The 16033-nt window shown below is 46.0% G+C and overlaps 2 protein-coding genes across 17 annotated transcripts in view; both read right to left on the bottom strand.

Annotated features, from left to right (window-relative positions):
* MAPKBP1 (mitogen-activated protein kinase binding protein 1) overlaps positions 1-2300 on the bottom strand; it is a 57586-nt gene extending 55286 nt beyond the window's left edge. For all 4 annotated transcript variants that reach the window (XM_036298218.1, XM_036298238.1, XM_036298228.1 and 1 more), the window contains exon 1: positions 2150-2300. In XM_036298218.1, coding sequence (XP_036154111.1) covers positions 2150-2266 — 117 coding nt within the window. In that variant the 5' untranslated portion in view covers positions 2267-2300. The remainder of the gene's footprint in view (positions 1-2149) is intronic.
* Positions 2301-7984: 5684 nt separating this feature from the next.
* Positions 7985-16033, bottom strand: part of MGA (MAX dimerization protein MGA) — a 136951-nt gene continuing 128902 nt past the window's right edge. For all 13 annotated transcript variants that reach the window (XM_036298100.1, XM_036298085.1, XM_036298146.1 and 10 more), the window contains one exon: positions 7985-11810. In XM_036298100.1, coding sequence (XP_036153993.1) covers positions 10534-11810 — 1277 coding nt within the window. In that variant the 3' untranslated portion in view covers positions 7985-10533. The remainder of the gene's footprint in view (positions 11811-16033) is intronic.

The raw sequence follows: 16033 nt of genomic DNA, 5'->3' as shown, positions 1-16033 counted from the left end.
TTCCCGCCTCTATGCCGCCATTACCACCTTTTGCATACTTCTAGGGCACCACTTACCACACCATGCTGTAATTATTTGTCTACAAGTCTGACAAGCCACAAGCTCTTTGATGGCAAAGAATGTTTTACTCATCACTGATTCCACACATAATAGGTACAATAAATATTTGTTGATGCATTAATAATGAACAACATGGGAAGTTTTAAAGAATGATGATCATATCTTCTGGATCACAGACAAAAATTACAGTAAGTATTAACACTGAAGACTAAATTTCCATCATACATTTATACTACCTAAACCATTCTCGGTCAGAAAAAGAGGACAAAGACATGAGAAAATTGCTCTACTAGTGCTGGTCATTGCCAAGTTACCAATCAAGAATACAAGTGTTTGTAGCACTAAGAATGACCCAACACAAAAAATGAGTGAACAGAATCAACTCAAGAAAGTTTCTAAGTTTCTGGCCCATTCTGCATCTGGAGAATATGAACAACAATTAATAGAGTCCTTGGAAAAGTCACTATCTTCACTGCCAAGGAACCTTGTAGCCAATTTCGATTTAGCTTTTTAAAATATATATATATATATATATATATATATATATATATATATATATATATATCTTTTTTTTTTTTTTATTGACTTCAGAGAGGCAGGGAGAGGGAGAGAGAGATAGGAACATCAATGGTGAGAGAGAATCATTGATCGGCTGCCTCCTGCAAGCCCTCTCCTGGGGATCGAGCCTCCAACCTGGGTATGTGCCCTGACTGGGAATCAAACGTGAACTCCTGGTTCATGAGTCAATGCTCAACCACTGAGCCACACTGGCCAGGCCCAATTTTTATTTAATATGACCTCTGAGAAATATACAGAAAAGCTGTTCACCTTCTGACTAAATTCAAGTAAGGTTCTGCTAAGGGACAGCTTTCTGAGCTACGTCCTCCCAGAACCCTATTAGCACTCTCAATCATTTCTCACTGGCTTTACTAATCTCTGAAGAGATACAAGGCAGTAAAACACTGTGGTCTCAAATGCCTCTCCCTGTAGCAATCCTGTACCACACAAGGCTACTACTCTGTTTAAACAATGCTAATATACATAGGTCTAATCTAATCCTGTGGGAACAAAGCCCTAGAATCCCTCAGGGATTCAATAAATGTAGCCAACTTTTGTATTTTCAAAGTTGTGGGCCTCACCACAGTTGAAGAAAACATAAAGGCCAACACCCAGACAACTGAGTGGATGCAAAGGGACTGGCCTCTGAGGCACTGGGCGGCAGCAGGGTGGCATGTGGCTCTTGGCATATAGTGAATGAAATAGCAACGCTCAAGAGCAAACCAGAACTGTTTTGCTGTTATCATTCCTAAGAAGTCAAGAAGCTCCGGTTAAATTAATTCAGATTTCTTGAAGAGACAAATAAATATATTTTGACCCCAGGGAAGAGCATCTGCCAAGCCAATTCCTCAGACTAGGTGTTCTAGCATGTTTCTTTCCTTTTTTTATTTTAATTGGTTTTAGAGAGGAAGGGAGAGGGATCGAGAGAGAGAAACATCGATGAGAGAGGAACACTGTCCATTGGCTGCCTCCTGCATGCCCCCTACTGGCGGGCAAGCCCTCAACCCGGCATGTGCCCCGACCAGAATCAAACTGGTGTGACCTTTTGGCTCCGGGGTGGACACTCCACTGCTGAGCTACACCAGCCGGGCAGTTCTAGCGTATTTCTTTATGCTACTACTGTCTTACATAACCCAGCTATGGCACTAACACTTGCAGCTACATTTAGTCACAGCTTAGCCCTTCCCAGATGGGATCCCACTGCTCTCTTCCAAGAAGGGAAACGGCGTCACAGCACATCACCTGGCTTCCCCGAGCACAGACGTCGTTTGTAGTGAATTGAATCCAGGTTGCCTCCTCCCAATCCTTTTTCCATGAACGCATCTCAGCACGCCCACCCCTGCTGCTACTTCTCCTTTAACCTAAAGCTAAACCATTGCTTTCCGGAGGGCAGAGACGGGCACACTCGACCCTTGGGAGCCACAGGACCGTCTAGTTCTCCTCTTTCCCCAGAAAGAGTTACGGTGAGAGAGGAACACGGAGCCAAGGAGGGGAGGGCCGGGGAAAGGCGGCTCCCGGAACGAGGACTCACCTTGGAGCCGAGGTCCTCTCGCCGGCTGCCTGCCTTGCTCCGGCGTAGTTTGATGGATGGGGATCGCAGCAGGTTCTTGAGCCGGCTGGTAATGGTCGACCCCTCCACGGCCATCATGGTGCGGAGTCCCTGGACAGTTCCTGGCACACTCCGGGACCTGCCTCAACAGCAGCGCTGCCTGTCCACTCCGCAGGGTCTCCCCGTCCGCGCTCTCGCTGGCCTGAGACGGCGGGAGGCCACCTTACCGGCTGCCCGGCAGCGTCCGCCGCGCTCACCTCCGGGCAGCGCTCTTCACCCACATTCCCGCCTGCACACCCGGCGGCTCCCTAGGCCCGTGCCTGCCGGGGGCGTTGGAACGCGAGGCGGGACGGGCCCCCGCAGGGTGTACCTGCTAGCCGGCCTGGTCCCCGTTAATGCCCAACTGTCCCCATGGCAATTGCAGCGTTCACGGCAGGACGCCGCCGCCGCGGCCACCGGACCCCTCGGGGGCCTGGGGACCTGCGCCAGCGGCCGCAGGGCACTCGGCACCGCGGGGCTCGCTGTGGCCCGGCCACCGCTCTGCCCCTGGAGCCTCCCGCCCCCACCCGACCCTCGGGAGCCCCCCACTGGGGCCCTGGACCTTCCTCTTTCCCCTCCCTTAGCAGCCCCGGCTACTCGCCAGCGCCCCCGCTCGGACCCAGCCTCACCAGCCCCGGGGCCCGGGGCCCGCCACGCTCACAGCGCCCTCAGGCATCGCGCTCGGCGATTTCAGCTCCGCGGCCGCAGCGGCGGCAGCAGCTATGGCGGCACAAGCGGCTCAAAACGCGAAGTAGCGCCGAGGCCCAGCTCCCGCCGAGGCGGGCGGAGCGGAGGCGAGAGGGTGCGGTCTGCAGCCGAGGGCGTTCCTGGAGCGAACGAATAAGGTGTGTGGGGCGGAGCCCGTGGGCGGGCGAGGAGGCCGGGACCTGCGACTCGAGAATCGCGATCCCGCACGTCGTCGTGGCGGGTATTCCTCCCGGAGAAAGGTCGGCACAGCTCGGCTTCGGACTGGAAAGAGCCAGGCCTTTTATGGTGTGAGGAAGCCTGGTTCCCCGGGAAAGTGCACTCCCCAGAGCCCCAAGACGACAACTACGCCCCAGCGGTGCCAAGGTTGGCATCTGATAGGCCCGAGGGACCGGAACCGAACCGAGCTCCTCGCTCAGAATTACAGAACTGCGACACAGCCAGAGGCTCTGCTCCGCATCGACCCCAAGCGCTGGGACTCCGAGCGGTTACAATAGTTGTTCGCCGCCACCCGGCGCGTTGACCTACGTGGAGATGACTCTGGTGCAGCGGTCATCAACCGGTGGTCCGCGGAACACCGGGGATCCGTGAGGTCCGAAAGTTTGGCGACCGCTGCTAAAGTTTTCGATTGCTAAGAAGTGTTACTAACTGGGCAACCTAATTGGCCATGTTGGGAGAAAGGGGAGGAAGAGGATTGCCTTGGATAGAGCGTTAGGCATGTGGGGGAGGGAAAAGGAAAGTATATGTCCCTGTGAGATACTTGTTTCAAGGTTTCTTGAACCTTCCATGTCCCATCGCGCTCTCACCCCGCGTTAACCAGGACTTTGTTGCTCCAGTGCTTTTCCTTATTCCTATCAAAATCCACTCGTAAAACTTTCCCCGTTATTGTACTACTTTGGTGAGGTCACTGTCAAGCTTGCTGACTAGTTGTAGTAGAGTTTTGGCTTTTGCTCATGGGAGTTGAGGGCGTGCACAGAAATAAAATAACTTTACAGTATTCCACATGTGTCTCTACATTGAGTTTATTTTCTAGTTTTTCTGCCTCGTTACTACTTCAAGAAATTGCCTTATGAAAAGGTAAGCCCAAGCCAGAGAAATAGTACGAAGCATTTGTCTCAACCTATCCAGATCCTTGGAACACTTGGACACGTAAGAATGAAGAACCCCTAAACCCTTTATATGCAAGGCACTGTAGGACAGCTGAGGGTGGGTCTTGTACAGCCAAGTGGCAAAATAGGTATGTCCTTGTGTGCACTCTACATTATAACATCAAGGCTGTTAGGTATGTACTTGGGTGTACTCTAACCATGCATTAAAAACAAGATCTGTAAAGCTCACAGATCAAGAAGTGGCCTCCTAGAAGACAAATTAGCAATAGCTGCCAGAGGCATGAGACTTCCCTTTCCCTTTGACCATGCACTGCAGGTGTAATGAAATTGTAAAATGATATTCACATATTCCCCAAATCAGAAGGAAGAAGACAAGAGTCGGGAAATGGGAGTTGGTCCATTTGACTCCTTCCTGTCATTTTACAGGGTAGGAGCCAATATAACACTAATAAATGGTGCCACCTGGTGTCCTTACTTGTGTGCTGCATTCCCAACAACGGCCATAGAAGTGGTCCCTATTTCTCTCCAGATCACTTTTTTGCCCACTAGTGGTTTTCTCACTCATGGCCAAGTAAAATGGGTTTACAGTGTATCATTGGTCATTCCCTGTCCAGTGCTACACTGGTTTATCTCCGTAGAGAAAATGTTTCCCAAATTACTCTCATCTGAAGCTGAAGTTACAGAGACAAATTCAAGCTCTGCTTTTCAATGTCTAAGATTATCAAGCTGAAAAGCAACTTAGTGTAAGTTCAGATACTTCTAGCCTAGAGCCAAAACCACATTTATCTTTCATTCTTCACAATTTAGTCAAACCTTTGTTGTCTAGGTACGTACCAGGCAGCCTTTGAAGTGCCAGTATGTGAATAGGGCTGTTCTCAAGCTTCATGAATTCCTCAGAAAATAACAGTCCCAGGCCCAGTGGAATAGAAGCCTTATTCCTTTTTTCTCCAAGTTAAATACTTGCCACCCCACCCTTCACAATGCAGTTGACCATCCACACACTATTTCACTTTTTATTCTGCTTGTGTATGTCCTAAACATGTATATGGTTGTCACTCTTAAAAAGGTGCCTAAGAAAGATTTATACACTTGTCTGTTTTACACTATGCTCATTAGACCAGATTTTAAAAATTCAGCCTAGATTTAACATGCCAATAGGTGCACTTATAAGATCATTGAAAACTAACAAGCTACAGTAACTTGCTCACCAATTCAAATATTTTTTAGCACCTTTATATGCAAGGCACTGTAGGACAGCTGAGACCAATGCTTGCAGTTGGAAACAAGATGAATCTCAAAACAGTGCTTCCAAGACTGCATTCCTACTTAAACTCTAAGAGCAGTTTACTAAAGCAAATTTAGTAGAGCTTAGATTTGTCTCAGAATTAGATTTGTCTCAGAATTCCCAAGTCAACCCAGTTTTTAACCATCTCATCATATTCCACACACACTTGCATCACTATTACTCAACATTTACATCTTTTATAGTTCAAATTTAATATACAATTATACCTCAATTCAAGTTACATATATATATATATATCAACATTCTAATTTCAAAAATGCATTTTTGACCAATCATTTTGTTTCCAAATGGCAGTGAGGCCATGTACCTCATCTTTAATTTTCTCTGCATCCAGCCATTCATGTTCATGTAAAATTTTATTGGACACTAGAGGCCTGGTGCACAAAATTCGTGCACGGATAGGGTCTCTAGGCCTGGCCGGCAATGAGGGCCAATTTGGGGTCTTCCAGCTGCCAGCAGGGGCCTTCCTTCATTCTGCACCACCCCTGGTGGTCAGCACAGTCATAGCGAGTGATCTAACTCCCAGTCTCCCAGAACTCCCCAGGGGGCACTTTGCATTATATATATATAGAGAGAGAGAGAGAGAGAGAGAGACTAGAGGCCCAGTGCACAAATTCATGCACCAGTGGGGTCCCTCGGCCTGGCCTGCGGGATCAGGCCGAAACCTGCTCTCCGACACTCCCTGAGGGGTCCCGGATTGCAAGAGGGCACAGGCCAGGCCGTGACCCCATAGGTGCACGATTTGGGCCGGGGAGGGCCATGAGAGGTTGGCCAGCCAGGAAGGGACCGCAGGAGGGCTCCCGGGTGTGTCCGGCCCATCTCGCTAAGTCCTGATCGGCTGGACCCCAGCAGCAAGCTAACCTAAGTCAGAGCATCTGCCCCCTGATGGTCAGTGCATGTCATAACAACTGGTCGGCCAGTCAACTGTCTGCCCCCTGGTGGTCAGTGCATGTCATAGAAAGTGGTTGAGCGGCCTTAGCATATCGTTAGCATATTACGCTTTGATTGGTTGAACAGCATATTAGGCTTTTATTATATAGGGTAATACATTAAATATTGATGCTCTTACAAGTACTTGCTTCAAAATCAGCAATTTTGTGCAAGAAGTGTATTCTGATTCTTGGTTATCATTCTCTATAAAAAGTACCTGAAAATGTGCCTACTCTGTGCATTGCTTTTTTTTCAATCTTCTGGGAGGAATAAGGGTTATCATTTTTAGACCCATCTTCAAAGTGCATTTATCTCTCAATTCACCTGACACCATTCCATTAGACTCATGGTCAGCAAACCGCGGCTCGTGAGCCACATGCAACTCTTTGGCCCCTTGAGCGTGGCTCTTCTACAAAATACCACGTGCGGGCGCACACGTACAGTGTGATTGAAACTTCGTGGCCCATGCGCAGAAGTCAATATTTTTGTGGAAGAGCCAGTATTTTGTGGGAGAGCCACACTCAAGGGGCCAAAGAGCTGCATGTGGCTCGTGAGCCGCGGTTTGTCGAGCCGCAGTTTGCCGACCACTGCATTAGACTATCTCAACCAGTATAACTAGGGAGGTGGGGAGAAATTATACTACTGAACTGCCCAAATAACATGGATTGTCTGCCTTCTGTATTCAGAACATTTTCAAACTTACTATTGAAAGGCCTATTGTCGGGTATTTCATCCATAATTCTGGGAAAAAAGACATGCATTTACTATAAAATTACACAACATAATTTGTTTATATAACTGGACTTGATCTGTGACCTAGAGTCGTTCAATCTAAAGGATTCCTTTATTTGTTTTTAATATATTTTATTGATTTTTACAGAGAGGAAGGGAGAGAGATAGAGAGTTAGAAACATCGATGAGAGAGAAACATCGATCAGCTGCCCCCTGCACATCTCCCACTGGGGATGTGCCCGCAACCCAGGTACATGCCCTTGACCGGAATCGAACCTGGGACCCCTCAGTCCGCAAGCTGACGCTCTATCCACTGAGCCAAACCGGTTTCGGCCTAAAGGATTCCTTTAATAAAAACACTTTTATAAATCGTGATACTAGTTTACATATATCTTAAGATCATCTATTGTGTCCTGGCCAATGTGGCACAGTTGGTTAGAGCGTCATCCTACCATACACCAAAAAGGCTGTGTGTTCTCTCTCCCTTCCACTCTCTAAAATCAATTTAAAAACAATTTTTTTAAAGATCATCTATTGTCCTTACCTGCTAAGACGGTGTTTATGTCCTGTTATTACCAATGGCAACGGCCATATTACCCACATACACATTGGTATTATGAGGCTAGCCTTTCTTCACTGTAGAACAATTTCTTGATATATACTTGCCGTCAAGTTGTACAAAATTTTGAAATCTCCATGTAAAACATGCTTCAAGAATTAGAACACCAAAATTCCCCCAAATGGCATGTCAAAAATTTTGAAAACAGTAAGGTTTATCATGAGGACATGATAAACCTACTTCAGTGGCACCTCTCTCAAATATGACTCGAGGCATTAGGATTCTCTACTCGAACCCAGCACAAAACTTCCCAACACCAAGACCTGCTTTATTTATTATAACCGATTTATTTCTTTCAAGTTCACACATTCTGCCTTCCACTCACCAAACTTCTTCTGTTCTTGGATTTCTAAAAAAATAGTCATTTTTCAAAAGCAGAAAAGGAAAGATATATATTTAATATATAAAAGAAAAGGCTAAATCTGACATAATTATATTCTTAAAAACATTCCATTTATTTACAGATGTATAAAAAGGCGAATTATTGGTCTACTGTGAGATCATGCTTCTTATAGAGTTAGGGTGAGCGCTCACTATTCTCCAGATTCCTCAATTTCTCTTGCTCAACTACATCTTTCATAATCACACATGTAATTTTCATAGATCAGTTTCTCCTGGGGTAAGGTTAAAGGGTAAAGTTTTTGGATTTTTTTAAGTTTCTGTCAAACTTCAGGATTGTTCTGAAGACTGAGCCCTCCTCAAAATAGCCCTGATATCTTCTTAACTCTAAGAGGTCTTGAAAACACCATGATCTTGGGGGTTTGTAATGACATCTGCAGCCTTCCTTGAACACCGGGAATTACCTCTTATTTCCATGTTATTACAACTCTCATAAATAGTCAAATATCTTTCCATTAAGAACTGACTACTACCTGTTTGTCTATAAAAAAGGGAACAGTGTTCAGAAGCAGAATGGTCCTTCTTTTCCTGAGGATTATCCACTCACTTGCCTGTTCCTTGGCTGACTCTCAAAAGGCATAACAAGAGCTTTGGGAAGTCAGGAGGAAATGTGAGGACAAGATGAGCAAGGAAATAATGGGAAACTGCTATACCTAGATTAAAGTACTAGCATCTCCAAGGACAATTATTAGCAGGGAAGACAGGTGCTGGACTCCTTGGCTAAGGCATGAATGAAATCTGCTGGGTAGAGGGGAGTGGGAAGGATAATGAGAAGCACTCATTACCTACTTCAAGCTTCTTCAGTAACCTTAGAGGAGGGAAAGTTGAATGCTAGATGAGCAAGGTGTAGAAAGGCAAGTAGCACAAAACAAAGAATTTGCTCCCACTGCAATTTGCAGAGGAAAATTTTCCACCCTTTTCCATCTGTTGATTACCAGAGTTACTAGAAAGGGAACCAACCATGAAAGTAGTAATTACTGGCTAGAACCATTCCAAAGTTGGTCTCACAACCTAGGTCTGAAGATACACTGAGTGGGATTTGGGATAAAGGCGGCAGGGGATGTAGAAGAAATAGCATCACCTAGGCACAGCCCAGGCACTGGAAGCTCTTGTGTTAGTTAGTGTTTAACAACACAAGCAAATCCTGTCAATGAAGACAGAACATGGGTTACATTCCAAAATATAATTATTTAAGAAAGGCAAAATGTAGCAGCTAAATCCCAGTCTATACATTTTCAGAATAGTGATTCTTGCCCCCGGGAGTTCCCAAGAGACCCCTCAAGTGCACCATGATTATTTACAAACTAGATAGGAAACATCATTTCTATACTCAATACAAATCTCATCTTCTAGGTTGAAAACTTCAGCCTTTGAGAAATCTATCAAAACAACTATACAAAAATATAAATATCTTCATCTTTACAGGCTGTCAGTCCTTCATACCCTGACAGCTGAGTGAAAAAGCTCTACAGATCATTGAATCCATGGTAGCAGATAATAAAAAATATATCTTGATTCAAATACTGCCTTATTTCCCTGGTAAAGAGTGCCTTCTGTGACTTTCCTTTACTTAACATCCTGTGCAGGTAATGAATGAAACCTTCAAGCACCAGGAGGCTGGTTTGCTTTGGGAAATATCCAGCCCCACAGTTTTTTATTTTGGCCAGTCTCTGGTCTCGGGAGGGAATGCTTTTCATTTTAGTTATCTCCTGAGTGACATGATTTGTGAAAGGGGGAGGGCTCCCTCTATGCCTACCTCCAAAATATATATTCCAGGTGAAAATCCCTGGTCCTGTGAAATGGTCTTTTCAGTGCCCAAGACAATAAGGGAGAACTAGGTTCTCCCTTGTGTGTGTGTGTCTGTCTGTTTTAACATCTCAGAATAATTATCTTAGTAATAAAAGTTAAAAGCATTCCTAATTTGCCAAAAGACTTGGATTGATAATTCTTATTGAAAATGTGAAGGAATGGAAGTTGTCTGGGATATGAAAGAGAGAATTTTGCTGAATGCCACAAAGTATTCACTTTGGTATTCCATGTTATCCCATTCCTCTCCACCTGCTTTTAAAACACCAACTGGAAACTCTCTTTTCTGGATCCTTCTGCACAAGTGCATCACCTCCCTTGGATTTCACACCTAAACCATAGCTATCAAAATACAGTTCAGTCCATAGCAGGTCTGAAGTCTCAAGCAGCTTTTTATCTCGTAGGGAACTAGAAAACCACTATGGATCTAGAATCTTATGAATTCCTTAGGTGAAAGGAACACCTCATGTTCAGCAATGGATCAATCACATCTTAGAGAGGATGAGGAGACCCAGCACCACAAATGAGGTAACACATTTTAACATGATTAGAATTTCATAATAGTAATTTCTTACACCAAGGTCAGCAACCTATCCCTTTCTCTACCATTATCCACTGCATCGAAGTCAAGGATCACAGTTCCATGACACAAATAAACAGATGCCAGCAGAGAAAGGAGGTTTCCCCTCACAGCCTGGCTTCTGCCTAAGGACCATTAAGTTCATTTCCCTGCAGAACTTGATGAGGCCCCAGAGTTGCCCAATTTGATCGCAACAGGTGCCAATGTAGGCATCACCTTGCTCTCCCGGCTTTCCTGGTCATTCCCTATTAAGTTTCTTTTGTGTCCAACTGACCCAACTTTGGCAGCTACAGGTGCCAAACAAGGCATCACCTTGAGACTCTGACAATCTGCATCACTGGAAGGATTAGCTACTTTTAAACCCAGAGGTGCCAACTTTGGCATAGGCCTCCACACAGTATCTGTAATGCTGTTCTCTAGGCCAGCCTTCATGTGTAGAATGGGGGGTGAGGAAATATTTTCAGACTCTGCAGGGATACTAGAAGTACCCTTCCCTCCATCACTGACTTTCCTGTGGGAAAGAGGGGAATCCTTTATCTCTGAGTCAATAACAATCTTAAGGACATCTGGCTCAGAGGCTGGTTCTACAATTTGTTTTTCATTCTCAGAAAAGTCATCATCTTCCAAGTGCAAGAGGAGGGGACTGGCAGAGTCACTCTCTCCTTGTACATCAGGCAACTCTTTCACACCAGTACCCAAGTGGCCAATCTGGAAACTTGTTCTATTCCCAGGAGGATGCTTACTGATGAAAGCCGGTCGAGCATCCCCTGGGAACTCTGTATCCATAGAGCTGGGCAGTTCCGCCAGGCTAACAGAGTCATCATTTAGTTGCTGATTAAGAAAGGCAATCTCATTGAGCAGAGAAGTGAGTGTCTCATCAGTATCATCCTCATCTTCCATGTTAGTTAGCAGTTCGCTGGGATCCAGTGCTGCTTCCTCTATAGCTGATGCTGCCTTTCTTAGTTCCATCTCTATGCTTGAGTCTTTCAGATCTTTCATTTTTAATTTGTGAAATGAAGACTCCTTTGGCTTCGGTCTCTCCCGTCTTGATCCACTCTCTTTCCATTTATACTGAATCCCTCTCGTATTACCAGAAATCCTTTTGGGTAAGAACTCTTGTGCTTCTTGCACACTGGAAACATCAACCATTTGTGGAAAACCAGAATCTTTATTTGCTAGAAAACCCTGTGTTGGACCCAATGCCATTCTGCCACCTCTATGGTTGCCTCTGGAAGAGATTCTACCTGAATCTTCAAAGGAGTTATCTTCATTCCTGACAGTGTTTTTCAGGTGGTCAGGTGACTTGCCATCAGGAACTTCATGAGAATATTTGCTGCCACTCGTATCTACCAAACCTCCCTCTGTGGCCAGGGATGTCACATTAACAATTCTTGGCATCATAAATAAGTCATCATTTTCTAGGAGAGAAAAAAATTTCATTTAGATCTACAGTAGTAAGCATGTCTCTCATTCATACCAAATGACCATTTGGAAAATTGTAGTTAAAATTCCAGTCTAGAGGAGAAACCAAGATGGTGGCATAGGTAAACACTGGAAATTGCTGCCTCCCACAACAAATTCAAAAATACAACGAAAAGACAAAACGGACATCATCCAGAACCACAGGAAGGCTGGCTGAGTGGAAATTCTACAACTAGAAGGAAAGAGAAAAGCATACTGAGACTCAGAGGAGGTGCGGAAGTGCAGAGATACGGAGGCGCACCCGGCAAGGGCTGGCAACTGAGGATGCAGCTGTCTTTTTGAATCGGGAGGGAGTCAGAAGCCCCCGACTGCTCTGAACTTCAGTTCTGGGTGAGTCTCTGGGGACCTAGACTCATACGGGGAGAAACTGGACTGTCTGGCAGCGGGCAGAATTCGGAACTCAAGGGCAGATTTCTCTCAGAGGTGCTTGGAGCAATTACCAGGACACTGAGACACGGGGCCCCTCATAGTAGGGCTGAGGATCAGCCATAGCTCTTTGCTCCGCCCTGTTGATTCCCTGAGACCCCGCCCTACCCAAGCTGCAGCAGAGGCTTTTGCATATGAATGCCCTGGCCCTTTGCAATCTGAAAATTACCTAACAAACTGCAGCTGGGCCAGACAGACCCAGAACTTCCAAGAAAAGGCCCAAGGCCCCACAGCAGCTTGCACTGCTTCACAGCTGGGCCTCATTTGGGCACCTCCAAACCCCAAACAAGGAAGGGGAATCTGCAGATCTCCTTGGAGCTCCTGCTGGGTAGCCTCAGGCAGAGACTAAATTAGCACCTCCTCAGATCCAAGAGCCAGTGTACCCAGTGGTCAGAGTGGGACCATCCAATTACAACTCCTAAGATCCATAAGGGACACACTCAGGGGGCAGACTCAGTGAGCACCAAAGCTCCACTGAAGCAAGTCTTGCCTCATAAGGGTGTCTTCAGCACAGAAGTTCTCCCACCGTAGACACAGCTGATTCTCACAGCCAATTGGCCTGGAGGTCAATTCCTCCAAGTGATACCTACGACAATCAAGGCTTAACTACAATAAGACTGTGCACAAAGACCACAAGGGGGTGCACCAAGAGTGTCCACCTCAGGTAATTGGGGAGGATGAGCCACTGTGCCCTATAGGACACCTAGCACACAAAGCCACTCTACCAACACAGGGAAGCATAAAAAATGCGGAAACAAAGAAAGAGTTCACAAATGACAGAAATGGAGGAAAGCAAACAACTGGATATAGAGTTCAAAACCACACTTTTAAGGTTTTTCAAGAACTTTCTAGAAACCGCCAATAAACTTAATGAGACCCTCAAAAAGTCTGCTGAGACCGCCGATAAATGTAGTGAGACCCTCAAGGTTATGAAAAAGGACCAACTAGAAATTAAGCATACACTGACTGAAATAAAGGATATTATGTAGAGTTCCAACAGCAGATTCTTGATTCGCAAGAATCAAGTCAAAGATTTTAAATACGAAGAAGCAAAAAACACCCAATTGGAAAAGCAAAATGAAAAAAGAACCCCAAAATACGAAGATAGTGTAAGGAGCCTCTGGGACAGCTTCAAGCGTACCAACATCAGAATTATAGGGGTGCCAGAAGATGACAGAGAGCAAGATATTGAAAACCTATTTGAAGAAATAATGACAGAAAACTTCCCCCACCTGGTGAAAGAAATTGATTTACAAGTCCAGGAAGCGCAGAGAACCCCAAACAAAAGGAATCCAAAGAGGACCACACCAGGACACATCATAATTAAAATGCCAAGAGGAAAAGACAAAGAGAGAATCCTAAAAGCAGCAATAGAAAGACAGTCAGTTACCTACAAGGGAGTACCCATACGACTGTCAGCTGATTTCTCAACAGAAACTTTGCAGGCCAGAAGGGAGTGGCAAGAAATATTCAAAGTGATGAATGCCAAGAACCTACAACCAAGATTACTTTATCCAGTAAAGCTATCATTCAGAATTGAAGGTCAGATAAAGAGCTTCACAGATAAGGAAAAGCTAAAGGAGTTCATCACCACCAAACCAGGATTATATGACATGCTGAAAGGTATCCTTTAAGAAGAGGAAGAAGAAGAAAAAGGTAAAGATACAAATTATGAACAACAAATACACATCTATCAACAAGTGAATCTAAAAATCAAGTGAATAAATAATCTGATGAACAGAATAAACTGGTGATTATAACAGAATCAGGGGCATAGAAAGGGAGTGGACTGACTATTCTTGGAGGGGAAAGGGGTGTGGGGGATGCGGGAAGGGACTGGACAAAAATCATGCACCTATGGATGGGGGCCGGGGGGTGAGAGCGGAAGGTGGGGGGTAACCAGGTGGAGGGGAGCTATGGGGGGAAAAGAGAGGAACAACTGTAATAATATGAACAATAAAGATTTAATTTAAAAAAATATATATGGATACTGCTTAAAAAAAAAATTCCAGTCTATTTTTATCAAAAAGATAAAAAGAAATATTAGTCCTTCAAATTACAGACCTAGCCTAACAATATGTAAAATCCAATAAAAACAACTGGTATTTGAGATCCTAAAACCTAACCATAACCCTAACCTTAGCCCTAGCCCTAACACTAACCCTAATTTAAACCCTAACCTTACAAACAAAACACAAAAAACTGGTGTTTGATATTCCATCCTTAATAAAAGTTCCATTTAATTATTTTATAGAAATGCTCCCCAAGTTAATTCTTTATCTTGCTGCAGACATGCATCTTCGTTCTGTTCACCCAATTAACTATTCTGAGGGGAAAGTGAAGCCCCATAGGCAGAACTGAATGACACCTCCAGGCTGGGTTTAGCAGTATTGCTAGTAGTAAGGATATCCTTGTACCCTAATAGAAATCTAGGTGCCTAAAACCTAAATCATCAAAGTGAGACTTTCCATTTCTACTTCTTATCCCCAAAAGCAAGTGGTGTTCAAACTGTATCAGGCTGGTAATGTAGGAGTACACCCTCTCTGATCCTATCTAATAAAAGAGAAACATGGTAATTAGCCGTACGTCCGCTACCCTTCCCATTGGCTAATCAGGGCGATATGCAAATTAACTGCCAGCCAAGATGGCGGCCGGCAGCCAGGCAGCTTGACGTGAACATGAGGCTTGCTTGCTTCAGTGATGGAGGACTCCAACGTTCCCCGCCTGCCGCTGCCCGCCTCTGAGCTTGAGGTTGAAACATTGTTACAAATATAGAAGCTAAACAAAACCGCAGAAACCTGCTTTCAGCCAGCCGGGATCTCAGAGCTGGAGTTAAAAAAGTGTTTCGATTATAGAACCCAAACAAACCAGATACCTGCTTTCAGCAGCAGAGGCCTAAAGGCTGGAGCCAAGCCTCAGAGCTAAAGCTGCCCCAGAATAAAAAAAAAAGAAAAAAAAAAAAAAAGGAGCAGTTGGGAGCTTCAGTCACCTGCCAGCCTGAAAACAGCCCTCAGCCCCTCACCCAGACTGGCCAGGCACCCCAGTGAGGACCCCCACCCTGAAGGGTGTGTGACCAGCTGCAAACAGCCATCATCCCCTCATCCAGGCTGGCCAGGCACCCCAGTGAGGACCCCACCCTGATCCAGGACACCCTTCAGGGCAAACCAGCGGGCCCCCACCTGTGCACCAGGCCTCTATCCTATATAGTAAAAGGGTAATATGCCTCCCAGCACCGGGATCAGCGGAGCCGCGAGGCCTCCCGGCATCGGGATCAGCATGACAGGGGGCAGCGCCCAAACCCCCTGATCGCCCTGCGGTTCTGTGTGTGACAGAGGGTGGGGCCACAACCTCCCTATCGGCCCTGCTCTGTTCGTGACAGGGGGAGGCGCCCCAACCCCCTGATCAGCCCTGCTCTGTGCCTGATGGGGGGAGCTCCCCAACCCCCTGATCGCCCTGCAGCTCTGTGTGTGACAGGCTGCAGTGCCCCAACCCCCTGATCGGCCCTGCTGTGTGTGTGTGACAGGGTGCAGCGCCCCAACCCCCTCCCACGGGCCCTGCTCTGTGTGTGACGGGGTAGAGCCATAACCTCCCCATCGGCCCTGCCCTGAGTGTGACAGGGTGCGGTGCCCCAACCCCCTGATCTGCCCTGCTCTGTGTGTGACGGGGCTGTGCCCCAACTCCCCTATCGCCCTACTCTGTGAGTGACAGGGGGGAGCACCTCAACCCCCTGATC

Source organism: Myotis myotis, unplaced genomic scaffold (assembly GCF_014108235.1).
Source record: "Myotis myotis isolate mMyoMyo1 unplaced genomic scaffold, mMyoMyo1.p scaffold_m19_p_1, whole genome shotgun sequence".
Lineage (NCBI taxonomy): Eukaryota > Metazoa > Chordata > Mammalia > Chiroptera > Vespertilionidae > Myotis > Myotis myotis.
This window is presented reverse-complemented; position numbering and strand designations above follow the sequence as displayed.